This window comes from Hyalella azteca, unplaced genomic scaffold (genome assembly GCF_000764305.2).
Source record: "Hyalella azteca isolate HAZT.00-mixed unplaced genomic scaffold, Hazt_2.0.2 contig4930, whole genome shotgun sequence".
In the NCBI taxonomy this organism is placed as follows: domain Eukaryota; kingdom Metazoa; phylum Arthropoda; class Malacostraca; order Amphipoda; family Hyalellidae; genus Hyalella; species Hyalella azteca.
The window spans coordinates 41,236-52,114 of NW_025935138.1; the positions used below are offsets into that span (position 1 = coordinate 41,236).

At 34.5% G+C, this 10,879-nt stretch overlaps 1 protein-coding gene across 1 annotated transcript; it reads left to right on the plus strand.

Annotated features, from left to right (window-relative positions):
* The first annotated feature begins 4,266 nt into the window (after window positions 1–4,266).
* Window positions 4,267–10,879, plus strand: LOC108674960 (cancer-related nucleoside-triphosphatase homolog). Its single transcript, XM_018162957.2, has 6 exons — window positions 4,267–4,421; window positions 6,361–6,439; window positions 7,946–8,114; window positions 8,905–8,995; window positions 9,296–9,508; window positions 10,241–10,879. The coding sequence occupies exons 2-6, from the start codon at window positions 6,391–6,393 to the stop codon at window positions 10,307–10,309; spliced, it is 591 nt and encodes a 196-aa protein (XP_018018446.1). The 5' UTR covers window positions 4,267–4,421; window positions 6,361–6,390; the 3' UTR covers window positions 10,310–10,879.

Below are 10,879 nucleotides of genomic sequence, written 5' to 3' on the forward strand. Positions count from 1 at the left end.
ATACCGGACAAAGGGAAGAATGTTTAAGATTAAATCGTGAGGACAAGTGAAAAACCTTCACAAAGGTGACGAGGGAAGATCATATATTATATTATTATATACAACCTGCAGGTAATATATGAAGTGAAACTTTGAATTCCTAGTTCTCAAGTCCACTGTTTTTATTAATTCTGTTCCCTGTATCTCGGGTGTTAATTTGCACATGGTAAATTTAGTTATAATCATAAGTTTTACTTTGGTTTAGGCTAGCAAGTGAAGAGAAGTAAATGCTTATTTGATGCGTGTGTTTTAATTATGAAGATTCCTATAACGGTATACAACTGTTCTTACGCCGTGATTTATGTTCGAAATAAATGGTTTTACTTGCCAGTCATTCCACTTGTGCAATGCAAATATTATTTTTCTATTTCAACCAATGTATATGTTTTGTTTTAACGGAAGATAATTTTATTGAGGAATCATGACGAGTAATCGTATATGCAAATCCTTCGCAAACAATTCTACTTAACAGTAAATGAAACGGACAGGCTGGTTTTAATGGAAATGTTACTAAATGAGGTGCATGAGAGTAATGACTTGAGGTATATTTTAGAACAGGCGCGATAGAGAGGGGAAAATTTTGGAGAGTGTGCAGTTTTGTGCAGTGCAGTCTTGTGCAGTGCAGTCTTGTGCAGTGCAGTCTTGTGTAGTGCAGTAGCAGTCTTGTGCAGTGCAGTCTTGTGCAGTGCAGTCTTGTGCAGTGGAGTTGTTGCAAGAAAATCAAACAGAGCATACCAATTATATACGTTATTTTATAGGAGTTTCTTAATGAATTTAAATTTTTTTTATAATTTAGATTTGTTTTAATGTCAAAAAATGTATGTTGTATACTGTGTTTGGCAACTTTAATAAAAACAGATTTTTTTATTGATAATTAATGATCAAAAGTAAATATTAAAACCATTATTACTGAAATGTTTCATTTTGAATGAGGACATATATATTTAGATACTGAATATCTCAATTCCCATTCAAAACAAATTTGAGCATCAAAAATCTTTCAAAATCTCTGCTATGCTTCAAGTTTGCTGATGGGCGGATGACTTTTGAAATATGAAATAAATAAATAACTGTATTTTGAAGTAATGTATACAGAAATAATCATATTATGGAGCACTTCACTTGATTTGTGTTACAGAGAGGATCCTGGAGCGTGGAAGTTAAGAATTGAATGTTCAATTTTAAATCATCAATTATCATTAAATTTTGAAACTAATTCCTAAAATTATCTTAGAATGACACTGAAACCCATCCTGGATTGCTTGGTGGTCACCTAAGTGACTTACGACTTCATAAATCCATGTAACCCTTTTTAACCCATATAAATCCATGTAACTCATACAGATGTAGATGATTCTCATCGTAACATTATATTTATTTTCTGATAATTATCAAAATGTAAAACAAAATAAGTCAGAAACAGTACCATCGGATATGGAGTCATTTTAATTACAGTTATCGAACATGGGAACGAAGCATCCATAATATTAATGAATAGTTTAAGCTATTAGACATGAAAAGAGAAACATTGTAGCAATATTTCTGGACTTGCATAGGTTTTTAGATAGGAAAATATTTGTTTTGAAGTCAGTTAACGTATATAAACGCTTCTAATCGAGGCTCTGTGCACCGCGTGAATGACATGACTAATTTTTGTTTATTAATATGAGACTAAAATCATCAAATATTGGTTAATGATCACTAATTATCCAAAAACCATGAGTTAATTAATGCTATTAATAATAAATAAATTTATTAATTATTTTCTTTGCGAACTTTCACTCAGATAATTTCAACTCTGTATTTACACCTTACTGAACACAATGCGCGTCGTACTTCCACGGTTTTAATTCACAAACTAAAGGCAAGGAAAATGTACAACCAGTATTCCAATATTAATGTATATCTCGCATTCTGTGGTAGGTGTGATGTTGGACCACAAGTGTGGTCCAACAAGTGTGCTGGGACATCGTCCATGTCGACCAGATGTTCGATCAGAACAATCGCTCATGTTGGCAACAATAGGCAACAATCTTGATTTAAAAGATTTGCTGTTTGGGGATTGTTGACTTATGATCAATTACAATTTTATGATGAAAATATTCTTTTCTTGTCTTTTAACTGTTCAATAAAAGACACAAAACTTATATTTCACTCATGAGGTATAAATTTGACTCAAATAAAATATCACTCATAAGTTATTCTGGAAAATTTCAAGCTGTGGAATCATGTTTGGAAAATAATTTGTAATAATTTATTTGTTTTTTTTTTTACATAATTCCATATAAAGTGCCTATGTTATTTCTCGCGGGAACTAAGAAAAAACAATTTTTTTCGATTTTGAATACAGTTTGGTCCATTTGTGACAGTTTAGACTGCTATAAGATTGGAGCTGAGAGGTGCGGGTTTGAGACCACAACAAGCTGTCAATATTCTACTATGGCGAAATGTCTAACGGCCAAACCAACGCTGATTCTGATTACCATTACGTGTGGATAGAAAGAAAATCAATAAAATCAATGTTCAGCTTGAATAAAATATTAGAAATTGATAAAACAAAATTGTCGTCTATAGTGAAGATTTACTGCAACATTACTAAAAAATTCAAGTGAAGTGTGTATTTAAATGACTAATTTAATGACTGGCCCTGTTATAAATTATCAACATCGCAAAAAACCTCCACATGTAATATTGGTGATCAAATGAGATGAACGGCAACTAATAAAACGGCAGAATACTGTGAAAATTATGTATCTTATATAACATCAAGAGGAGGAAATAACACGATCTGAATGGATACCTTCTCGTGTGTTGCAATGAAGCACCTTGACGAAAATAGGCGATTTTCATCCAGCTGTATGAGATGAAGCGAGTAACCAGTAACTGCAGTGATACCACATTTTAAGTTCAATAGTAACATCTATGAAAAAATTCCAAATGGATTCTTCCTTGAATAATGATATATTTCGGAGTCAAGGTCAACATATGTCGGAAGGCATCAAGAAATACAGTACGTTCACCTACTTGCAAATGCAAATTTTGAGTAGAAATATCTAAATATCTACCTGTCTTACCTTTATAAACATACACATATAAACTTATTATACATGCTGATAGAGGAAGGATATGGTTTGAAACTGTAAGGGGCAAACAGTGGATATTTAGAATGGTAAGTTACTTATGTGAATCAACTTTCAGACAGAGTGCCTATAAGAACGGATTGGATTTTCCATACTCTTTTGATTAGTAGCTACGATTGGAAGGAGTAACCCTGCCCATCGTCATCGATAAGCTTAGGTGGTAGCCTGGTAGGCTTAGGTGGTAATACAACGAACGAAATCACAATAGCATCTGAACGTTTTAGTAATTTTTTGGGCCGGTTTTGCAAGTTCACGGATTGGAGTATACGAATGTAAACTACGTACCTGAAAATGACAGAAAAGATCCTCAATCGTACAATACTCGACTTACTATGCTCGGTCAATATTTGGCCTCGCATGAGTTTTGATAATTGAATATTCGTTGAAAACATGACATTTTCGTGTTATGTCGGAGATGAACGGTCAGATATTCAGCTGGCAATAGTTATTACTGTGATTGTGCAGTGCTTTTAAAGGTTGTGTGCGCACTTAAATGACTCATCTTTCTGATTCAGATCCAGACAGGCGAGCGAGGCCACATTTTTTACTCATGTCCATCGCGTTGCAATCATGTCCAGTTTAAACTCTTGGGTATTTGTGGTTTTAAGGTGGCTATTAAAGCTACGAGAATTCATGCCCGTTTATTGGTGAGATTTCATTTGCAACTAAATGGGAAAAGGAAGGGGTATCGGATTTTAAAAAATCATCTTCAATGACTAGGGTCAAAGATGAAATCTTGATAATATCATGAAGTGCTATCATCAATCAAGCATTTTTGCTGGTGGCACCCACATGTCTTTAGGCATTAACGTATGAAATAGACGTTGTTACTTCAGTATAGAATAGAAGAATAGAAGTGTCGGCACTGAAGAAATAGGCCCATGGCCTGTATATAATCAATTTATGCGTAACTAAAGAAAGTAAAATTTGCCCTGAATACATGCCAAAGACTTTTACACTTAATAATTCCAATTAAATTCAATCTATAGAACTTAACAAATTTCTTTATGTTAGTCTTTCATACTCTAATCGTTCTGATTTGCCGCATACGTTACCGCAGGTCTCCAGGACGACTGCCACGATAGCAGGAGAGACCAAATGCGTTCAAACTAACACTTCGTGGCTACTTCGCCTTCAAGGATTCAAGCTGTAATCAACAACAAAAACATTGCACCATGCCCCGTGGTACGTACTCTATTTGTCACACTACAGGCGAATATACTCTACAGAAGAGAGTTTAGTGTAAGTTACGTGATATATCTAAAATGTTTATGTTTTTAGATGTACCGGTAGAAATTTTTTAAAACTTTTTAAGTTCATTTAAGCTTTTATTTTCAAATTCTGGACTCATGCTGATGAAGTTGTGCTTTGCACTTACTACTGGTTACTAGCAAATTTACATCTATCAGAATCAGAGTCATCATTCAGCAAACTTGTTTTTATATCTGTTTGTACTTGAATCTTTAATTTTGAAAGTAGGTATAACTTAGTAACTTTGTGTTATGCAGCCATTTCCATTTACAGGACAGGATAGCTATCTGTGAGACCAGAGACTGTGACTGGTGAGGTCACTGAGGTGGGAGCTGCTGAGGCCTGAGCTCAGTGAACTGCAGAAGTGCAGATTGATGAATAGCCTATCCATACTTTTATCAGTTTTATGCTTTCTGAATTTAACAATTTTTGAGAAATGAAAAGAGATTTTAAAGACTTTAACTTGTTTATAACAGACTCATTACTTCCCAAGTTAGGTAATTCTAATCAAATATCTCAGTATTTAAGAGGTAAGAAGGTACCTAATTATGGCAAAATAAATTTCAGCAATGTACCTTAGTTATCTGAACTCCCAAAATTAATAATGCAATTTTTTCTTATTAAATATAAATATTTATTAGCATGAGAATTGAGATTGAGATAAATTCTTGAATTATAGATGTTTGTATTCTTCTTTCATACTACTATTAAAATTTTTAATAAAAATGGGCCAGCAGCCCAGCGTTTTGAAAGTTTAGGCAAAACTGTTCAGCAACAAATTATAGATCAATTTTCAGCTTCACTTAAGATCTGATATGGACAGGCTCACCCAGATACTGTGATTAGTATTTTCCTACTTATTACAAATAATCCCATTTCCTCAAAGACCAAAGTGACAAATTTTCAATGCATTTAGAATCTCATGGTCCAAAGCCCTACCATGCATTTTGTTTTAATAATTAGATAGGAGGTAATGGCATTCATCTAGCAGGAATCTGGTAGTTCCAAAAATTGCCAGAAAACTCCTGAGTCCAGTCATCACCTAAAAAAATAGATACTGTATGTTCCAACAGTTCCATGCCTGCCCATGCTCCTGTGTTCCCTTTGGGCCAAAGTTTGGGATCCAAACAAATTCTTTGGAAGAGTTGATGGGTTCACATGACTGTAGGACTTGTATTGGCATTGTCATCTTTGGTTTGAAGCATTAATGAAATTCTAATGGAGATCTAAGGCAATCTCCAACCGGCAACCTGCACCAGCAGCCTTGCGACTGTTGACTTGTACCCATACCGTCAAATGGGGTAATAAGGGACAGGCAGGGCTAAACAGGACAGTCGTCCCACATTTCGTAGAAATGTTGCAGTGTTCAGCTAAACTAATCAAAATATTGCAAAACTAAAAATAGTGATGTCAAGTTAAACATTTTTAGTATCTATGTACGGTAGCATAAAGCAAGTTGACAAATCATATATTTATGACCTCTAAAAAAGTGTGAAAAGTGAGATTTTAAAAACATAGATCTTCTAAGGTCTGTAGCAAAAAATATTTGCAATAGGTATATAAAAATATTACTTCCATAAAAGTTCCACACAGGACAGGTGTTGGCTTGAAAAACTTTGAAGCTCAAAAATGCCATATTTTTGATAAATTTTGAATCTTTTTGCTTTACCTTGCACTTTTGTTAGCAATTAGATAGGAGATAATTCATCTTGTGGGAATCTTGCAGCTCCAAAACAGTGATTAAGCTCCAGTTGTGGCTCTGAAAGTAGAAATATTCCATGCCTGCATCCATATACTAAAGCTTTGGATTACTAAAATTCCTATATATATTGAATATAATATTAATTATAAAATCAAGTATATAATAATTCAATTTTGACCTTACAATGTTATATGTCTATTGAATATCATACCGTATCATTGTTTGCAGGTCACCACTTCTGCTTCATCGGGCAGAGCTATGTCATCATTGCCTGTTCTCCCATTTATAGTCATAACTGGCCCTCCTGGTAAGATTTAATGTATAAATTAACTTCATAATGCATCTATGTTGCTTGAATGGAATAAAAAAATGAACATGATTCAAATGAAAGTTTGGAATAATATCAGTATGTAAATATATGTAAAATTGAAAAGTTTCAGTTGCATTGGCCAAACTGATGAGTGATTTTTCCTAAGGAAAGTTTATCATAATTTATGAGAAATCAATCAATATACTGGTACCTACTATCCATAGTAGTAATTGTATCTTGTAGTAATTCTATCTTGTAGATACACCTCAATTCACTAATCTTGTTTCTTAAAATTTATGATCATTATTGAAGTTGTTCTAGGTATTGAACAAATAAGCCTACGGTACTAAATATACAACATTATGAATGCCAGGAAATGCCATTTATTGCTTGCATGAACACAGTTGCATCATGAAATGCTATAGGGTACAAGTCAAAAATCAGCTGGGAATTTCATGCTTGCAAAAATTTTCAATTTTAGTTTGCTCTAGATAAAGCAAAAATTTTAGGTAGTTTGAGGAACTGTGATGATATGTGTAGCAATCAACTTGCAGGCAATAAATCAGACATGTTCTTCTTGAATGTGTATATCATGGTCTTGCTATCTTAACTAAAAGTTTACCAAAATGTTACCAATATCAACTGGCTTATTATGTTCAAAAATTATTGCCCTCCAAAGAACCTCCACCAACTAGTTGCTGCTGGTAATATTTTAATTGGTTTAGCTGTTACATTTCTACGAAATGTTGGAGGACTGTCCCTTATTACCCCGCCTGTCCCTTTTATTACCTACCCCACCCGTCACTTATTAAGTCCCTTATTACCCCACCCTTCCCTTATTACCCTGCCTGTCCCTTATTACCCGTTTGACGGTAGATCATAATCCCTGTTTACTTCTAAGATGTTTTACTTTATATTGCAGAGTATGTACAGCGGTATTCATGTAATGGTATCATATTTCCATTTAGTAATTAACATGTAATTGCACTCAATGCCCCATTGAATTTTGGTGCTGATTCTATCTTTTCTCATATTTCAAATTTAACTATTAAATTTGTTGTCAAATTTAAGTTATTTGAATGGACCAATGTACCTATTCATAAGATTGAATATCCTTGCCAGTTGGTTTGTTAACTAAAAATATGATTCCTATTATATGGTTAATTTCCAATCTATGCTCTTAGAATTTTGTAGTTTTCAGAAATGAATTTGATTATTTGAAGCTAATTGTTTCTAAATTTATTTGAAAATGAAAAAGTTAAGTAACTGTTGGAGGTCACAATAATGACTCTTAGATGGAAAAATAATTTGAAATTTACTTTTTAATATTTTGACTTTTTAAAAGAATCTCAGCAGTCTCTGTAATTTGAACTAATTGCATGCTACGGTACTCATCAGGCCAACAATAACTATTGTTCATTTTTGAGTGATAACACAGAAACTATGTTGCCACAAATTATCTTGCTGACATTTCTTCTAAAATTAAAAACTCAATCTTTTCAGGTGTTGGCAAGACTACTTTGGTTTGTAAGCTGATGAAGCAGCTCCAAGAGAAGCAGGTTTCTGTTGCAGGATTCTACACAACTGAGAAGCGTGACACTCATGGCAACAGAATTGGCTTCAATATTGTTACTACAGAGGGCATGACAGCTCCTCTGGCAGCTATTAAGAGGTTGTTGTATAAGGTTAATATAAGTGGTTAATATATATGTATATCTATTTATCTACTTCAGCTAAAGTTATTAGCCTCCATCTTTATGGATTTAAAAAAATGCTTATAGAAACTTTATGCTTTTATTTTTTTATGTTGAGCTCTGTGTATTCTTGAATTTTGTTAAACCCACATATGCAATTACTTACCGTACTACATCTCCCCAAATGTTTAGCAAGATTATCATTGATATATCGTACCGCATATACCGACGGGAGGCGGCCTTTCGCCTCTATTCACATTTGGTGTGAGTATTTCAGGCTGCACAACAGCATGACCTATGATATACCTACTTATGAAGTTTAACTAGGACCAAAGATATGGCAACAAACGTTTGGACTGTCATGCTGAGCTAATACATATTTAATTTGCTGTTGCACAAAAATTGTGTTACTCTGTTGTACTTAACTTGATGCTAGCAACTGAGTTGGTTTTGTTCCTAAGTACCGGTACCTATACCGTATCCTAATATCAGTGTATGAACTCTCAAAACGCTTTTTGTAGAACTCCATATTTTTCGTTGTTGTTAAATAGAAAATTGATTCTGTAAAAAATTTGAATTTGTGTACAAAAGATTAATCAGCTCAATCTTTCAATAAGTGCAAGAAAACCGATTCATTAAAAAAAGTTCCATAAATCGTCTTTGGTCGTGAGTAGGGCTATGTATACATACTACCGTGATAAAAGTAAATGTTTCAGTTGCATGCTTCCTTAGAAAATTGGTGGAAATCTAAAAGTGATCCCATTGCAGTGATGGAGATGGCACGAGACTACCCATGATTGGTCGCTATGCTGTTGACGTGGTGGGCTTTGAACGTGTTGCTCTTCCTCTTATGGAAAAGGTAAAATTATTATTCTTGAAAATCGGCTATTTGAATGCTGAATGTTATATTAAATGAATATTGAAGTTAAAAAATGTGCAAAGCCAAGCACATGATTTCTGTTAACAGAAATATAACTCAGTACTCACTGCAGTGAGTGACAGAGAGCGCATTTTCTCGTCGACTAAAACTTGAGGTCACGGACGGACAGACAGACAGACAGACGGACGGACGTGGCGAGCACAATAGTGCAATTTTTCCTTAAATGAGAAAATGCGCTAAAAACTGCATAATGTTAAATAATAGTTGAAACTGTTGCAGGCAAGTAGTGCTGGTGTCGCCAAAGCCTCGGTGTTTATCGTGGACGAGGTTGGCAAGATGGAGCTGCTGAGCGATACTTTCTGCCGAGCCCTCGCGTCCCTGCTGGACCAGCGACGCTGCGCCCTGTTGCTCACCATCCCAGTGGCGGGCCGTGGCCGACCCCTGCCCGTTGTTGAGCGAATCCGGGGCCACCCCCACGCCCTGCTAGTCACGGTACTTGACAACAAAAGCACATGGTGGCAAATAGATGCTGATGTTGGCGTTACTTTTTGAGTTTCTGACAGATTTATACAATTTTCTATTTAGCAGTTTTCATTCCTTGAGTTTCTGTACGATTCTTTTTTTGTCTTTTGTTTCAATGGTGGAAGTATCAATGATATTTCTACTAAATTTTTTTAAGGTACGTAACTGCGATTAAGAAGCCTGTATCTTATTGACCATTAAATTAACACCATGAATATAACCCGCCATGTACTGTCAGTTTAAACATTTGATACTTTTTTGTAGAAAATTCTCATTAGTAACAGAATTCATTGCTAAATAAAAATCCAATCTTAATTTCCGGCCTCATATGTTTTTAATTGCTTTAGTGAGTTTATTCCATGTGTCTACCCAATGTCTGTTGCGCTGCTTCTAACAATTCTTCGCACCAAAAATCACGATATGAAATAATTTTACTGATCTTAGTGCAGATTTGACGGCTTCTAGGGTCGGATAATACAAGTATTTAGCAGAATATTTGTGTGCATGTTTGCTTGATTTTACCACGCGATATGTTATGGCTCGCTCAGTGCATTGTTACATTGATTCTCAATGTACCAATCTATGCTATGATAATTATACATCAGTATTGACACATATCGATATATATTGATAAATTAAATTATAATTATTTATCAATACAGAATCAAGGGACGTTGCTTAATGTATTTCTTGTTTCTTCAGCTGAATCGGAGCAATAGGAACGACGCTGCTCTGCACCATCGTCTCCTAGAGGCTCTTACTCCACACTAGCGTTCCCTCTGCTAGAGTTAGTACCTAATACTTTATCTTAGTTATTACGTAGTGTTTAGTTATTCTCTAGTGATAAAGGGAGATCTCATAGTTAGACAGCCATGAATAGCTGCATGGAATTCGTTTGGATTTTGTGCCCACTTTAGCCCTCCCATAGGAAATATATTTGACCAATCATTAAGAATTGTTATCTTTCATACATTTATAAGGTAGGTATTTTCTTACTTACGAGTTGTCAGGCATGAATGGTAAATACCTGCTCAAAATTTCAAGATCATTATGTCCTCTCCGCAACAGAACATTTATTAGTATTGAGCTAGTACTAACACGGCTTGAAAGCACAATTAACTAGTTTTGAAGTATGTTTCCTTGTCAAAAACTTATGTTTTTAACTATACGGCAGGTTAATTTTGTAGGCTATTTCATCAATTATTGAATTTTTACTACATTTCATTTTATTTTTTGCATTTATATTTCTCTTGTATCTCCTCATGCAGCAATAACTATAGAATATAAATAAGTTTTCTTATCCTTCTCTGGTCTATGGTAGCCTCCTATATCTTCACAATT